Here is an 18,025-nt window from a genome sequence, read left to right as displayed (position 1 = left end):
TTGAACCTGCGACCTTATTGGTACGACAACTCCGCCTGGCAGGTGAGAGCGTGGCTCTACCGTGTGAGCTATCCACGAACACAAAAATATTCGTTTCAAACTCAAAGTCATTACTAGATCCCTCTCTCACCCACTTCTTGAGACCACCGATTCGTTCGTACACCACCATCGCGAATAATTTTGACCAGCAGTTAAGCTTAATAGCCAATATTCTCAACACAAACATATAACATAGAAACGATTGAGACATTGAGTATGCTCCGGTGTATGGGTGAATTTTTAATTCAGAAAAGTGAGTGGAGCAGGCACTTATGTTGGTAACAACAAGATATGAAGTGAATAGAAAAGTGCCAGAAGACAATAGAGAATAAAAAATTTTCGCGGCGGTGGTGGGGTTTGAACCTGCGACCTTATTGGTACGACAACTCCGCCTGGCAGGTGAGAGCGTGGCTCTACCGTGTGAGCTATCCACGAACACAAAAATATTCGTTTCAAACTCAAAGTCATTACTAGATCCCTCTCTCACCCACTTCTTGAGACCACCGATTCGCGAAAATTTTTTTATTCTCTATTGTCTTCTGGCACTTTTCTATTCACTTCATATCTTGTTGTTACCAACATAAGTGCCTGCTCCACTCACTTTTCTGAATTAAAAATTCACCCCATACACCGGAGCATACTCAATGTCTCAATCGTTTCTATGTTATATGTTTGTGTTGAGAATATTGGCTATTAAGCTTAACTGCTGGTCAAAATCATTCGCGATGGTGGTGTACGAACGAATCGGTGGTCTCAAGAAGTGGGTGAGAGAGGGATCTAGTAATGACTTTGAGTTTGAAACGAATATTTTTGTGTTCGTGGATAGCTCACACGGTAGAGCCACGCTCTCACCTGCCAGGCGGAGTTGTCGTACCAATAAGGTCGCAGGTTCAAACCCCACCACCGCCGCGAAAAATTTTTTATTCTCTATTGTCTTCTGGCACTTTTCTATTCACTTCATATCTTGTTGTTACCAACATAAGTGCCTGCTCCACTCACTTTTCTGAATTAAAAATTCACCCCATACACCGGAGCATACTCAATGTCTCAATCGTTTCTATGTTATATGTTTGTGTTGAGAATATTGGCTATTAAGCTTAACTGCTGGTCAAAATTATTCGCGATGGTGGTGTACGAACGAATCGGTGGTCTCAAGAAGTGGGTGAGAGAGGGATCTAGTAATGACTTTGAGTTTGAAACGAATATTTTTGTGTTCGTGGATAGCTCACACGGTAGAGCCACGCTCTCACCTGCCAGGCGGAGTTGTCGTACCAATAAGGTCGCAGGTTCAAACCCCACCACCGCCGCGAAAATTTTTTTTTATTCTCTATTGTCTTCTGGCACTTTTCTATTCACTTCATATCTTATTGTTGTTAGTATAATATATTGAATATACGATTTTTCAGTGGAAGACAATTTTATCGTTACACCGTTTATTCGGCGGGGACAAAAGAAGCAAGGCAAAGTTGTGCTGAAACTCCGTTTCCGGTCTACCAAATTTGATGTGTTTACACTCGCAACGAAATGGTACCAACTTTTAGACTCATATAATTATTGTTCTATGATTTAAACATTACAATTCACAACGTTTACTTAAGCATTAAATATATATATTAGAAAGTTCACAATGTTATTTTATAATGGAGAATTCCTATCCCATCGTTCATTTCACACTCCATTCAGTATTCTTGATTAGCTATCTATCTATCTTTCTAGCTTCTCATCTTGGTCTTGACTCTCGTCTGCCGTGTCTGCTCTTTGAATTAGACTTAGACGGTCTGTCTAGACGTATCTACGACCGGAAGAGTCCGAAGAGTTAAATTAAAGTAAAACCACGCACATGTTGTACTTGTAGGGATGTAACGGTAGTTACTACATACTGATCAAATTGTTTTCTGTCTTTTAAAAGTTAAAGCATTACTCATTACTTGAAAGTGAAGTCGAAGGTTATCCTCACGTCGGTGTCGTATCGACATTGCCATACCAACACCACTAACCTGTCTCCACTCATCTTAGATATCTAGACTAGACTTCACTTTAAAAAAAGTTAAAGTAAGGCTTGCCTCCAACAAAGATAACTTAACCCAGTACCGCTGACCGGTTAGAATTAAAGTAAGAGTAAGAGTAAAATAATTCAAAACACGAACGGGTATTGATTGAGAACAAGCATTTGGGTATCCAATTCAAAAAGGGCAGAACACGCAATTAGACATTTCTAATCTGTGGGTTTACTTTCCTCTTTATACTTCTGTAAAAAGAAAAATGAAAAACAAAACAACAGATTTTAAAAACACCCCCCCCCCCAAAAAAAAATACTAAAAAAATAAAACAAACAAAAATCCAAAAACAATTAAAAAAACAACAAATTTTTGTTCCTCTTCTTTTTATCTTTTATTTAGAGACAGACAAACAGCCAAACGAAGTATTCTTTTGATACGTATTTAAAATTGAAAAAAAAAAGAGACACATTGGAAGAGGGTGCTTTTTTTATTTGATAGTTTGGTGAATTCTTCAAGACTGCAACCTTTTTGTCAACTTTAAAGTTTAAGGTTCAAAATTTCATTAACTGTTGGCAATATGACATCAAATAAACGTAACGCTGACATTTTTACGTATCATTAAATAATAATAAATATTCATAAAAATAAAATTTGTAGAAAAAATGTCAAGAAGCATGAATGAATCAAAATACACGTTTTTTTCCAATGAATAAACAGTCTGGAATGAATTGACTTTGACCATTAGGGTCTACTTTTTCTATTAAGACTCCCAAGAAAAAAAGATCCAAAAAAAAAAAAAAGAAAATACATAACAAAAACTAACCTTGGGTTTCACACTTTTCCTACTTTCATACATGGTATTTTTAAAATTTTCTATTTTAGATTTTTACATCACAATAGACATCGATCCTTAAGACAACAACAATGTCATTTCAAAGGATTGGTGGCCCCAGCAAAAAGAAAAAGATTCCAGGCAGGAAGAAGCCTGCATGGGATGTGAGTTTATCAACAAAATAGATAGCAAGGCATTTTGTCAGTGTATATCATATAAATCATATATGCATGAGGAAACTTTGAAAATATTTCAATCAATTATAACATTATTCTGAATTCTAGGATATATGTGAGACTGGCTGAGAACACCCGGGAAGATGCAGCAAGCTTTGATGAGAGATATGATTCAAAATCAAAGATAAAGTGTTTCCGATAGAAACAAATTTTATTCAGAAAAAAATCATAACTTTGGTTATAATAGACATAGGAATTTAAAGTGATAAATGATCAGAAAAATGTGGTCTGCACCACTGCATATATAACTCAATTTTTGAAATTTGCACATCTTTCCGGGTTTTCTCAGCCAGCCCCACATATGTCCTAAAATCAAAATATTTATAATTTAAGATCTAGTAACAATTTTCTTTTTACTTTTTCAACATGATAATTGTCTTCTAGTATATTGATGTTAAAATGTTTATTGGTAAATTCATGTTGCTTTAAGAGAAGATATGAACAAAAGTTTTTACTGGAATCTGTCTCGTTATTTTTGAATTCCTCAATCATGAACACCATTGCACAACAGAACTAGAAATTAAAATATTTCCAATAATTTTCAAATTACACTTACATTAGTTTAATATTACCACTTATTTGTTTAAAGTGCGTTTTAAACTATAGAAATCTGTGACCCTAGTCTAATTTAACCCTTTAAAATAACCAGTTTCACGAAGAGTATTCTTCAGTAAAGTGATCAACTCGTCAAAGTCCAAGTCACTTAACTGTTACTTCTCGTCTGGTACAAAGAGGTCAAGACAATAATTATAAGTAGATAATAATGGGAAAAATCTGATTTTGAGAAATTTAGTTCACAATCTTAATAACTGCTTTTTGGGACTTGGGCCATAGTTTTGACATGTTTAATGTAGATGTTCTAAGGCAACATGTGTATAATTGTTCTTGTCTTTGTAATTTTTTTTCATTCTCAGGATTCTGTAAATGACTTGACTGTGTACAGGGCGACACCCAATGAAGTTGTAAGTGTTCTCAGATTTTTGTATTTGTCTTGTAATTTACATCAGTCACTCTAGAATAAGATGGTTATTAAAATTAAAGACTTAATCTTTTTATATTAGGTTGATACTCATTTGTTTTTTCATTTTATTTCCTTCTTATCTTTTTTTTCTTAAACCACTGTATAATGTTGTAAAAAACTGAACCAACAGTTGGAGTTCAAATTTTGAAACAGAATGAAATTATAAAAGATTACAAAACTCCTGAAAAAGATGTTGTAGTAAAAGTATTTCCACAATCATCACATGACGGTGCAAGTCATACCTCACATTGAGAGAATTTTATAACCTTTACAATTTTTATTTACCAATTAAGGTTCTATCTTTTGTGTCATAAAAATTTATACTAATCTACTGTTGTTTCATATGGATGGAAATTTATTTGATTTGAATGTATGCATTTATATTTCAGCTCTTGCGGAAAGAATCCCATAAGTCAAAAAACCACATGTCTGTTAAGTTGGAGAAAATGAGAGCAGGTGAAACCTTTTTTAATACTTTTATAGACTTTGTTTTTCTAGCTGATCGTGAAATTGCAATTCATAGACTATTAGCAATTGAGAAATGCCAGGCATGTCTTTTTGATGTTGTAGTAAGTACTGTCAACTGGGGTAACTTTTGCCCAAAGGGGAAACTTTGCCTCACGAATTTTGGACCAATGAGAGAATATTTTGTTTTGTGCCAATTATTTTCTTTGGTAAAGATTCAAGTCTTTTAACGGTTACAATAACGGCATCAAATCTGAGATTATTCAAAATACTCCAAATTCACAGAGGCTAAGTTTCCCCTTGAGGTAAAGTATCCCAATGGACGGTATGGAAAAAACACATTAATAAGTGCAAAACTATTTCTTTTGATAAATTTTCATCAAACTTTCATTCAGATTTTACTTTGAATGCCACTAGATGGTTGGATTATGGGTTTATTTGAGATAAAGTAAAGGTCTTGATTTCTTTGTTTGTAATATATCATGATAAGATAAAAACTGTGGAAAAAGACATTCTTGGATTAGGTGAAATGTGGACCTGTAAACTGTTCAACAATTTTTTTTTTTGAGTTCTCACCTCATATTTCTTCTAACCAAAAATGGTGAAAATTTATATCTATTTAAAAAAAAAAGGGGGGTTGGCATAGTCTAGATAATAGGTAGACAATGACAGTTGTAAGGAGAAATTGAGCGATATCCTTTGTTTGGTATTGGCAACTGTGCATATATGGGATTAGTGAGAGCTAATTGTCTCTTATCACAGTTAATCTCTTTGACTCTTACGAATGTTGAGAACAAAAGAGTGAAAGTTAATCCAATCTGATTAAGATGTAGTGCGGGGCGGTCCTTGGCAAGCTTAAGGACCACGGTCCTACGGTCCTTGGGAAATGAAGACCGCAAGGACCGGTCCTCTAGGACCGGTCCTTTTCGACATTGAACATTCCTGAGAGACTGTTGGAAATTCGAACCGGTTTGACCTTTGAGAGCGTGGGATCGTTCATTCTTGAACCGTTAAAGACCGCTACACGATGAAAACCGTGGCCTACAGGAGTAAAACACACGGAGTAGTCACACTCATTTCAAATTGTAACCTAATTAGAGAAGAGGGGTGATGCCTTCTTTATTTGCTCACCGTACTTCCTTGTTAGTTCGATAATTTAATAAAATTTGAAATTTATCCCCATTAACGGAGATAATGGGATCGCCCAAGGCGTTGATCGAGTTGTTCGTGGCGTTGATACACACACGCAACTCCTACCACCCCCCCCCCCCCCCCCCCCCCCCCCCCCACACACACACACACATTAGAGGGCAGCAAGCATTGAAGAGTTAGAGAGAGACGTGAAGTTATAATAAGAGGGGGTGGATGAGGTGATAAGAGGGGTCGATGGTGACTTTTCGTCAGATCTAACAAACTCAGCTACCCATTCATTGCTGAGTAGACAGGGATTCAGAAAAAAATCGACTGCACCCGGGATCGATCTCTGGCCCTTTGCGTATAAAGAGAGTGCTCTATCAACTGAGCTATCGGGGTCCCCAAATATTCTATTGGACTTTTTTAAAATTCAGACGTTATAACTGGGTTTTTGGAAGGAAGAAACTAATGAAACTCATATTATTTGATTAGTAAAAACACCAAACGAAATTTTAATATTATTGTATTATTTTAAATGACAACACTGCGATAGAAAGGAGTGGTGACAAGAGATGGACAAAAGAAAACAAAAAATCGGATTTGCTACTTGCTAGGTTCGACACACACACACACACACACACACACACACACAAACACACACATCTTTTGTAGTCACATACATTTCAAACAATAACCCATTAGAGAAGAGGGGTCATGCCTTCACCATAGATCATTGTCATTGCGATCATTATGGTGTAGTAAATTTTGAAATTTACCCCGTATAATGGAATCGTCCAAGGCGTGCGCCTCCTGTTCCCCCCATCTCACACACGAAAGGGCGGTTTGGGAAGTGGAGGTTGGTGGTCGTCTGCCTGTATGGTCGTTTAGTGTATGGCAAAGGGGGGTGGGTGCGATTAATTAAGTGGGATGGGTGGTGATTGGTGGAAGATAGGCAACCGAAGCAACGAATCGCTGGGAAAGTAGTAGGCTATGGCGCGAGACCGTAGGACCGTGGTCCTTGCAAGGACCGCCCCCACTAGTTGAAAGGTGATAAGAAGTGAGGACCGCCGCCGATCTTCCCCTCTGGGACCGGTCTTCGGTTCACAGCTAAAAGACCGTCGGACCGCGGTCCGGACCGGTCTTCAGCGCGGCACGATTAAGATGTCGGCTTGCATCAAAGCTGCTTTTGCTTGGTTTTTATTTCAATCAAATTGCTCAGTCAGTGGCGGACTAAGAACAATGTTTACAACCATTGGCTTGAGTTTGCCATATATGGTATGAAACTGATCAGTGGTCAAATAAAAATTTCTATTAAAACTTACAAGTGTTGGTGAAAACAGTGCCCCATCATTTTATCTAAAATCAACCAAAGATACCGCGGCCATGGATGTCCCACGATCATGTAAACTCAGCGGGAAAATGTTGCAATAGTGGACAGGAAACTCAACTTCGGTTAATTGCGACTTTGGTTAATCTCAACATTTTTGCTGATCCCAAGGTGTTGCGATTATCCTGAGTGGACTGTAGTAAATAATTTTTTTTTTCATTTCATTTTTTTTTATATACAGAAGGACAGAAAACAAAACTTTCTGGGGCTGATCTTCAAAAACTTGCAATTATGAAAGAAGTTCTGTATGATCAACATCAGGTATGTGTGTAGATATCTAACGTGTAATTTGTACACTAGGAAATAGTTTGTCGTAAAATATGGCTGGTTTGGGCAATAGATATATTATTAAGAAGTTAATCGAGTTTTAAGCAAAGGAAAGAAATGCAAATTATAATCGTGACCTTTAATTGTTAAAAGTCTTCAGTGAGGAGTAGTAATTATTCATGAATATTTTTATTTTTGTATGCTCATGTTAATTCCTTATTTATGAACTTAAATAATCAGTTTGGAAGACCATTGAAATTGTCTTCCTTTGTTTTCATTGTGTTTTTCCATTTTTTTTTCAGCTCCAACAAGTTCTGGCCAAATCAGATTCCATGATGGCGGTTGTCAAAGATCTGTTTGGTGATGACCCTAAGGTGAATGGTCCAGATTTTGCCCTTTGTAATTAGTGTCCATCAATGAAATGTCATTTAAATCTTTATGCCTGGGTAGCTCTCTGTATTGTTAAGACTTCACCACATAGAATACCACAAGAGCCCAATTGTACTGCTTTTGTCTGACAAGCAAAGGAATGGAATCGGTCCTGGATGCTATCAATGTTTTTTTCTGATCCAATCAATTTGATAACTAACTCTATTAGATCTGATGGAAAATATTTTAGGATTGACCAGTGTCCTATCAAAGGGATGACAAGTAAATGAAACTGATCATTTAATAATGTAGAAACCCGAAAAAAAAAAAATCAAAATCTGTGGAACATATGATGGCTCTAAAGGACCACTGTCACAATAGGATAAAATTTCCTAATCTTAGATCTGTGCACAAACATGCAATCTGATGCCTTCCCAAAATGTCTGACGTATTTGTCATGTATCCTTTGTATACTTTCAATTGACATTTGTAAAATTGCAGTTTTGAGCATCTTAGGTCTTAATACAATTAATTAAGCCATTTATTGAGGCCTTTTATTTTTAAAACGTGAAATAAACACAAAGTAATTTCATTTCTATGTCAACAGAGATCTGTGGGATTTCCAAATGTAACAACAGCACCGCTGTCTGAATCTGTGTGAGTAATCTTTTAAAAATCAAGAAATTTAAAAAAACATTATAAGATATTTAGTATTTATATAACGATGACTAGTTCATGCTTTGTGAACTTAAAAAATTGCATATTTCAACATTTTATATTGATTGATTTTATAAAATTTTGGAAAGAACTATATATATATTATTTTAGTGTAATTAAGCAATCTATAAATGTCATATATTATTATTATTATTATTATATTATTATTATTATTATTATTATTATTATTATTATTATTATTTTAATTATTATTATTATTATTATTATTATTATTATTATTATTATTATTATTATTATTATTATTATTATTATTATATATTATTATTATTGTTGTTGTTGTTGTTGTTGTTACAGTTGCTGCTGCTGCTGTTGCTGTTGTCTTACATATATAGAAAAGAACATTTTGATCACATAAATCTCTACATAACTTCATGATAGCAATAAAAGCTATCTTTCTTCCAATTTTAATTATAGAAAATGATATCTTGCGTTTATGTCTTGCTATTTCATTGTTAAAATTTAACAGAATAGAAAAACCACCAGGGAAAATTTTTTCATGGAAAATTTTGAACGATCGTTTTTGTTGTTGCTATCAATTAAGGAGTACTTATTACATTTTAAATTTCAATTCTATGCAGATCTTCAAGTCTAGTCCAACCCATCCCTGATATTTACACGCGATCGGAAAAATTGAGCGATTCTGTGATGAATCAGTCTGCAATCAATGATGTTGATGTCACTGACTCTGGTATGATAAAAAAACAAAACAAACTCCCATATCTTCATTTTTCAATTATTATCGATTCATCCTGTAATGTATTGAATACTTTTTGATTTTATCCTAATTTATTAAATTTACTATGTTGACCATTTAACAGTACGGTAATCCATTTACTTGAATTGTAATTTTTTGAATATAATTAAATGAGCATTTATATAGGGTAAAACCAATGATGCCAAAACTCCGGTTTCACTGTAAAAAAATCTGGTCTGGAGCAAAATATTCCGGGCTACGTCCACTACTGTTACTACCACCAACACAGCATCATGATCACTACCACTATTATTACAACCATATCATCATCATTACCAATACTATTACAAACACTACCACCACATCATCAATATCACTACTACAACCACCACCACCTCATCATCATCACTACCACTTCTACTACAACCACTATTACCTCATCATCATCATTACCACCACTACTACAGCCACCACCACCACATCATCATCACGACCGCTACTACTACAGCCGCAACCACCACATCATCATCACTATCACTACTACTGCAACGTTAAATAGTTGAAGATCATTAAATGTCGTCTCATCCAAGATAAGAATCTGAGTAGCCATACAGATGATTGTCATTGGAATTGCAGTCGAATATTTGGGCACCTAAATGGTAGTTTATCTCCGCCCATCCCCATCACAATTCCTCCTTTTAAAAATTTTTTTTTGATAAATAAACAGTGATTTTGAGAATTTCTCAGAAATTTTCCGCTGAATTTGCCGTGTCAAACATTTCCCTCAAAACCACAAAATCACCACTATGTCTTATGTCATATTTTGACACCTGTGCAATTGTCTCGTGAAATTTAGTGACGGTCCCGTTTTTATGACGTCGGGCCAGACTGAATGGCTCTAGACCAGATGTCACAATTGACACAGACGACCAGTGTTCTTCTTTGATTAGCTAGTTGATGGTTGAAGGGGAAGGGGAGGGACACATATCTCTCTCTCTCTCTCTCTCTCTCTCTCTCTCTCTCTCTCTCTCTCTCTCTCTCTCTTTATTTCTTTCTCAACCATCCATTAAATCATCTGGTTATACAGAGATAATACAATAGCCTAGAATAAAGCAATGGTGATTGGCTTAGTTTATTCTTCTTTCTTTTTACCTTTTGACTATGGCTTTAAATTTGTGAGATTCTTGGGTTGTATTTATAAGCTGGATAACCACTAGGTTTCGGTAAAAAATAAAAGATATTGTAGCCTGCTTTATAAAGTAAAAATCAAAACAAAACAACACTTTCTGGCCTTTTATTGGAATAACATTGTAGGCCTTTAACATGTGGAAAGGACATTCATTAAATGTTTACAAAAAGTAAATTTATGTTTAATGATAAGAATGGATTTATACTAGTAATAGTAATATATTACATAATACCAATACAAAACTATGTTCCTGTTATTTTTACACTTTGCTTGCGTTTGACCGATAGAAGGAGACATTATCCTCCTTTTTGACAAATTGCTATTATAATCACTGAATAAAAAACACTCACCAAAACCACTTCATCATCTCTACCACCACTACTATTACATCCACCACCATATCATCATCCCTACCATCACTACTACTACAAATAACACCACATCATCCCTACCACCAGTACTACTACAACTTCCACCACATCATCACTCCTACCACAACTATTACAACCAACACCACACAATTATCTCTAAAAGACCACCAGTACTACAACCACCACCACATCATCATTCCTACCACCACTACTACTACAACCACCACCACACCATCATCCCTAGCACCACTACTACTACAAATAGCACCACATCATCCTTACCACCACTACTACTACAACTACCACCACATCATCAACCCTACTACCACTTCTACAACCACCACCACACCATCATCCCTAGCACCACTACTACTACAAATAACACCACATCATCCCTACACCACTACTACTACAACTACCACTACATCATCATTTCTACCACAGCTACTACAACCACCACCACATAATCATCCATACGACCAGTACTACATAACCACTACTACATCATCCCTAACACCACTCCTACTACAACCACCACCACATCATCATCCCTACTACAACCACCAAATGTAATTACACTTTCAACTTTTGAAATTCTCCAAGTCGTGTCAGAAATTGCTGCAAGACAAATTTTGGATCGCATCTAAGTGAATTTGAGTGAAGTTCAAATTTATAGGTTATGGTTGCATGGGTGGGTCATGATCTTCACAATGAAAAATTTTCTCCTTTTATGTGACCAGTCATTCTCACCCCTGATAGCTATTGATATTAATTTGTCTATATTTTGTTTTTAGCACCTTATTTTATCAATTTGAAAACTGTTAACTCTCCTTTCTTTTGTGTGTTATTTGCTCTCAATTGAAATAATAAGTACTGAAACAATATTCCAAATTTGACATTTTTCAAATCCCTACAAAGCCCTTGACGTTGATTTGTATCTCGTCCGCTCAAGTTTTCAGGCTTTTTTTAATTTGCCTGGTGGCATCCCTGATATCTAATTAGAACTATACAAAATGTAAACACAATGCCAAATATCAACCCAATTCCCTTTTCTTGTTTGTGGAAATTCCTCTTTTGGCCTTGAAATTCCTCTGAGTAGTTTCTGAAATTCCTGTGAGCCAAATTTAAAGTTGGCGTCTCTGCTAAACCACTAATCATGCTCAAAGCGCTTTACAAAGGGTCCCTAGCTAACAACATTTAACATGTGAAACAAGGCATGGCGATTGTTCGGCGATATTACAAAATTTTACCAATAGAAACAACACTGTTAACAGCCAGCTTCTTATTTTGCATCTGAGTACAGTGAGAAAATTTGAGTAAAAAGCCTTTTCTAATTATTAAACTATGCACCAATCAGAGCAGGAGTTGAACTCTGGACCTTCTGATCTGAAGGCGAGTGCCATACCACAAGATCACATAGCAATCGATTATAAAGGGTTTTACGACAGTCGAATGTTACGTTAGAAATACATTTAAAAAAAAATTCCCTCACTGATCATTGAAATTATTTACTACTTTCAATGAAGTGTTTGAAAAAGAGTAACCTGAATTATTCCAAATTTGTCTAATAAGTAATAGTAATGATGATGATTTAGTTGTGATAAGGATGATATTATAAATTACAATCATTTACAAAATACTTGAAAAAAACAAACTATTATTCACATTTTCCCTGTAATTTGTCTCATATTTATCAACTCAACAAGTTGCTTTTTTTTGTTTTTTTCAACCATGTTTCTTCTTATTTATTAATTCTAGTATTTAATTTTTGCTTTTTTAGATGAAGACGATGAGACAGATCGGCCTCAGCCCATTTCCTACAAATCAAAACTTAATCTTCAACATTTCCAGGAATATCTCCAAGAGGAGGAGAGAAAAGTTGATTATTTAAATCCAGAGACACTTGTTGCCCAACAGAACACAAACATTTCAAACAATGATTCTAATAGGGTTTCAGAAGATCTAGAAAGAGTCAAATTGTTACAAATGCTTTTGGATCAAGGAAAGGTCACCCCTGAACTCTTGCAAAATCCACAACATATAGCGTTACTGCTAGCAAATTTAGCAGGTATAGTAAAACATTACTGTTAGAATGCTGTTTTTATTAATTTTTCAACAAAAAGGATTGTTAAACCACTTAGCAGTGAGTTTTTTTTTTGTAGATGTTGTCATTTTCAAAGAGAAAGGGATTAATTTTTTTTAAAGGAACCCAAATGGTCCAATACTTTTTAAGTTTCATTTTCTCAAAAAGACTATGTGATTATTCTGATGTACTAAAAAATGTCATACTACTTAAATGGATGGTTTTATATTGATAATGATAAAAACAGTAATAATGATGATGATAATGATTATATTATTATTATTATTTTTACTAGTGGAAAACACACAGAATTTGGGAGAAATAATGGATATTACAAACTGGCATTCCTTTATATTAATTATTATACTGCTGTATTGTGGAAATTAGAATGGATTGAGACTGACGTGCACTTATTTGAATATATGCACACATCGATCGAGACGAGCTTTGGTCTGTCCGGTGGGAGGGCTGTGAACTGATTGCAAATCCGAAGGTCAAGGGTCAACTTTTATGGACTCATGCTTACGTCCTCGCAGATACTCTAAATAACCATTGCAAATCAACGGGCAGTGGTTAATTAGAATAATTTGGGAAACATAGTCTTATAGAGTTATTAGATTTGCCTGTAATTCTGTGCTTTGTGCTTAAAATTAACCTTGGCTGTACGGAACAATGTTGATTCCCAATCCTATTTTTTAAATTTATAATAGATTATTATTATTATTATTATTATTATTATTATTTATTATTATTATTATTATTATTATTATTATTATTGTTATTGTTATTATTATTATTATTATTATTATTATTATTATTATTGTTATTATTATTATTATTATTATTATTATTATTATTATTATTATTATTATTATTATTATTATTATTATTATTATTATTATTATTAATTATTTTCTTTGTTAAATCTTTGGATTTGCATTTTTATCTTCATCAGGTCCCAAAACGAGATCAGAGTTCAAGACTCCACCCAGAAACTTGCAACAACCTCCAATCTTCAGCAATGGGTCCCCAATGTCTGCCATGAACGATACGCAGAAAGTCAAGAAAACCAGGAAACAGACGACCACATCTCTGCAAGACTCTCAAACAAGCGCTAATTTGACCATGACTGACATGAGACAAGTGAGTCAAGTTTATTGAAGTTTGATTTTGTTGCAGAAATGTATAATAAGAGCTAACTGTATAATGATTTTGGCTCTAAAATATTGCAAAAAGGTTATTGATAAGGCTGCCTCTATTCTCACCCCCCCCGGCCGATTGGATTACCGAAAAAAACGTCGCCGGCTTTTTGCGATTTGGATTTGATTGATTTTTTAAATTTTAATTGTGCAACTTGTGACAAGAAACTTAACAAATTACTGCATTACAACCTTTGGATTAAACATACAACAATTGTGGACTACTATTATGAAGACTAGCATCCGGGGGGTGTACTATTATGAAGACTAGCATCCGGGGGGTGAGAATAGTCACTCCGTATTGATAAAGAGCATTATATAATTGATCATTTTTAGATAAAAAATAAAATATGTGAGTGTCGAATATTTAATAATTTTAATAATTGTCAATAGGCTCTTATTTATTTACTTTAGGTCATTTAAACTTGTCTTCAAGCGGCTCAAAATTTTAAAGAATACAATACTGCTGTATTCTGACAAATATATTTTATTTTGTCCCAAAAATTTTTTCCTTCATATATCGATGAATTGAAATAACTTAGAAAAAGCCAAAATAGCAGTTTTCTGCAAAAAAAAAAAGTGCCTCACTATGCAGCAGGATAAAGGATGACTTTCTCAGAGTAATTTGTGTCACAGAATCTTGTCTTTTATTTTAACCAGGCTTTGAAAGACTTGGAAACAGAGCTCTCTTCCTATGAACAGCAGACAGGAAGGTTCCCCAAAGGTGATGTCGACAAAACAGAAACATTTTCAGGCTACACCGTGGCCCTTGTCAGTGCTGTCTCCCGTCTAACTAAATATTTGAAAGAGGTATGAAAACACCAGTTTATTTAGATCTGTCCCTGATGTAGAGAAATGTCAATTTCAAATTTTGACAAATCCAGCTTTTCTCTCATGGGTATTTAGATATTTGATAGTTGGTTCAAAGGAAATTTATGAAAACATTTTTATTATTTCCTTATTGCTAGACCTTTTTCTGTAGTTACAAATATAATTAAAAATGGTTAAGTGGTTACTCGTTTTGCTACTTATGTGAGAAAGACATTCTTTCAATGTATGATTTTGGTTCACTTATCATTGATAATCATACATGGCATTTATATAGAGCATAAGAATGACCAGGTCATGCTCTATGAGCTTGATATTGTTATTATTCTTTGTTTTTTTTGGTTTGTTTTTACAATTTTTTTTTCTATTTTTATTTTTTATATCACTCTTTCCTTTTTTTTAACCTTTGTTCAACTAGCAGTGACTGGGTAGATATTTTTGTTAGATTGTGTGGAAAGTACTGTGCAATGGAACAGCAATCTTTAATATTCATTCAATGCTACCGAAATATAGACAGATTTTATTTCTCTAAATGCCTTCTTCTCCTATAAGAATTACTACTGATTAATTTTAGTGAAAAAGTCTAAACAGCGCAGTTGATAGACTCACAAACAAAGAGACTAGAATCAGTCCCTCTGTCTTTATAGTAGTGTTTGGTTAGCATGGTATCTGATAGAAATTATTTTGCATTAGACCTGGCAGGGTCATGGTCAATTTGTAGCAAGCAAATGATACTGGTCATTTAATACTACAGAAAATGGAGTTAACTCTTGCTCTGGGAGATTGCTTTTACTGTTTTATTGAGATCATCTCGGGAAAGATAAGTGGTGAGTCAGGTAATGAGATTAATACAGGCACTGGATTATATAAAGTATGTATAATAAATGGGGTATTTATATAAACCTCGCTAATATGGTTCTCAACAGTGTTTTACATAATAATCATATCATTCCCTACAATTATCGTAAGGTATAACACAAACAAAAATCACTACCGATTACAAAAGTATTAAATCAATATTTTTTCTGTGGCAAGCAAAAAACAAAAAAAATCCCCCAAAAAATCACAAAAATAAAAAAAACTAAAGCAAATACATATCTAAGCTAAAATACAATCTCAAACAATTCAGGCGTATTGTGTTTATTAAAAGGTAAGTATAAGATTTATCAGAAAGGGGGTAGTAAAGAATGTTGTAGTAGTTATTTCATCATTGATCTATTTCTTTCCTCTGCAGACAGAGTTAAGGGTGAGGACAGAGGTGACCCTTAGGGAACAGCTGAGCCAAGACGTCTTCCAGTTGAGAGCCATTATTGACGCTTTGGCCAGCGTGAGTTTATACAATATCTATAAAGGACATGATGTAGATAGAACATCATTTTGTCTCATTTAAATGCTAGTTTTTGGCATTGTAGTACATCTTGCTCATGAGAGTGCTGCCTTTATAGGAGAAGAAAAAAAGTTTATCCATTGTCATTACCTTAGCACCACAAATATCTTGACTTAAACTTAAAGAGGAATTTATGATCTTCAATTGCCCATGTAAAAAAACATTTGTTAAACATCTTGTGACATAAATCTGTGATTAATACAAATATGGGATTGTTTATCTCAATAATGGCGAGGCAGAGTTTTATTTACAAGTCCTGATTTCTACCAATCTGGTTGTAAAAGAAAACAGCTATTTTCACTAAGAGGGCAGTACTACGATGTTCCTCGGGTTTAATTTAATTATTTACTGCATTTTTTATGAAAATGGTTAAATATGATGTAAGGTTAGGGTAAAATCGAACCATGTCTGCAAAATGCTCTCTTTTGAATGATAAGGGGCTGAGAATTGATTTTTTAATCTATTTTTAAAAGTCAGTCCTTAATTTTGATACTCAAGTATCTCCTTTCAAATCAAAGTGCTCATCCTTATTTCAAATTTTAAGAATTTCTTGTTAAATTTAAAGGGTATCATTAAATGTTTCAGGCCATAATATGCCGTTATAGATTGTGAATGTTATACATAAATTGTTTGAATTAGATGATGTTTGATTTATTTCAATTAGTTTTATTTCATTATGTAATTTTTTTTTTTTTCACTCAGGACCTCATAATGACACAGGAAGAATATGCAAAGTTATTTTCAGAAAATCAACGATATAAAGAAACTACTGCTGCTGAATTGGCAAAAATGAATGTGAGTTTTTCTCGCTTCCTTTTTTCAAAAGTTCATCTATTTGATTTTTATGATTTATTTTTTCTTCTCGAAAATGAAACAAAACATTTATAAAACAACTTTGCCCTTTTGGTACACATTTAGGATCGCATCAAACGAAAACAAAGGTTTATACATATTGAAAAGATGTCTTGATACAAATCACCTAATAAAAAGACATTTTCATCTCTCATACTCTAATAATCAAAAGTGAGAATATCCTTCTTATGTAAGGACGGAATGTTGAAAACTTTGTTCTCTTCTATTGTATTTGGTCTGGAGATTTTGGTTATCGTGTGTGAAATATTTGTGAAAATGTTCAGTGTTTGGCTGAGATGAGTGGCTGGATAGGATACAAAGTGAGCCATTCATAATTGTTCAGTTATCTCACTTTATACAATATATCCATGGTGAACCTTTTTATCTTAAAAGAATTATTTTTAAGTAAAAGAGGTCTAGTATTAGATTAACTTTAGATTAACTTTCCCCTTAATATTTTAATATTTAACATTTAATTTTCTTAAAATTCTCTCATCACCTATGTCTTGTATAGCGCCATTGAACATGTTAGGTGGATATTGACGCTATATACATTTTATTTATTTGTTTATTTATAAGTATATTATGTACTGCATCTAAGTGACTCTATCAAAACTTTTTTATAATGCCAGATAGCCTACTTGTCCATCGAAATGATCTTCTTCTTCTTCTTCGTTCCCGTCACGTCACATGGTCAGTCCGGTCTGGTGAATGAAGCCCACAGTGGTCCTGAGGTCGTCCTCACTGCCGTACAGCTTCTTTGAGTATGGGGTTGGATCAGGCCAGAAGTTCCTTCTCAACTGGTTGTACCTTGGACATTCCATTAGGACATGATGTCCATTTTCATTTTCAAGTCCGCAGTCACATTGTCCAGAGGCACCTGCTCTGGACATCCTCCACATATGTTCCTTTAACTGGTTGTGTCCAGTTCTCA

At 34.3% G+C, this 18,025-nt stretch overlaps 1 protein-coding gene across 1 annotated transcript in view; it reads left to right on the top strand.

The window, feature by feature from the left end:
- Positions 1–1,498: 1,498 nt before the first annotated feature.
- LOC144963513 (uncharacterized) overlaps positions 1,499–18,025 on the top strand; it is a 35,994-nt gene continuing 19,467 nt past the window's right edge. Inside the window, exons 1-13 of the mRNA XM_078897587.1 lie at positions 1,499–1,566; positions 2,922–3,035; positions 4,022–4,069; positions 4,518–4,584; positions 7,296–7,375; positions 7,684–7,755; positions 8,358–8,407; positions 9,067–9,176; positions 12,523–12,810; positions 13,781–13,968; positions 14,685–14,834; positions 16,087–16,179; positions 16,942–17,034. Coding sequence (XP_078753713.1) covers positions 2,964–3,035; positions 4,022–4,069; positions 4,518–4,584; positions 7,296–7,375; positions 7,684–7,755; positions 8,358–8,407; positions 9,067–9,176; positions 12,523–12,810; positions 13,781–13,968; positions 14,685–14,834; positions 16,087–16,179; positions 16,942–17,034 — 1,311 coding nt within the window. The 5' untranslated portion in view covers positions 1,499–1,566; positions 2,922–2,963. The remainder of the gene's footprint in view (positions 1,567–2,921; positions 3,036–4,021; positions 4,070–4,517; positions 4,585–7,295; positions 7,376–7,683; positions 7,756–8,357; positions 8,408–9,066; positions 9,177–12,522; positions 12,811–13,780; positions 13,969–14,684; positions 14,835–16,086; positions 16,180–16,941; positions 17,035–18,025) is intronic.

Source organism: Berghia stephanieae, chromosome 1 (assembly GCF_034508935.2).
Source record: "Berghia stephanieae isolate SIO BIC M18660-M18661 chromosome 1, UCSD_Bste_1.3, whole genome shotgun sequence".
Taxonomy (NCBI): domain Eukaryota; kingdom Metazoa; phylum Mollusca; class Gastropoda; order Nudibranchia; family Aeolidiidae; genus Berghia; species Berghia stephanieae.
This window is presented reverse-complemented; position numbering and strand designations above follow the sequence as displayed.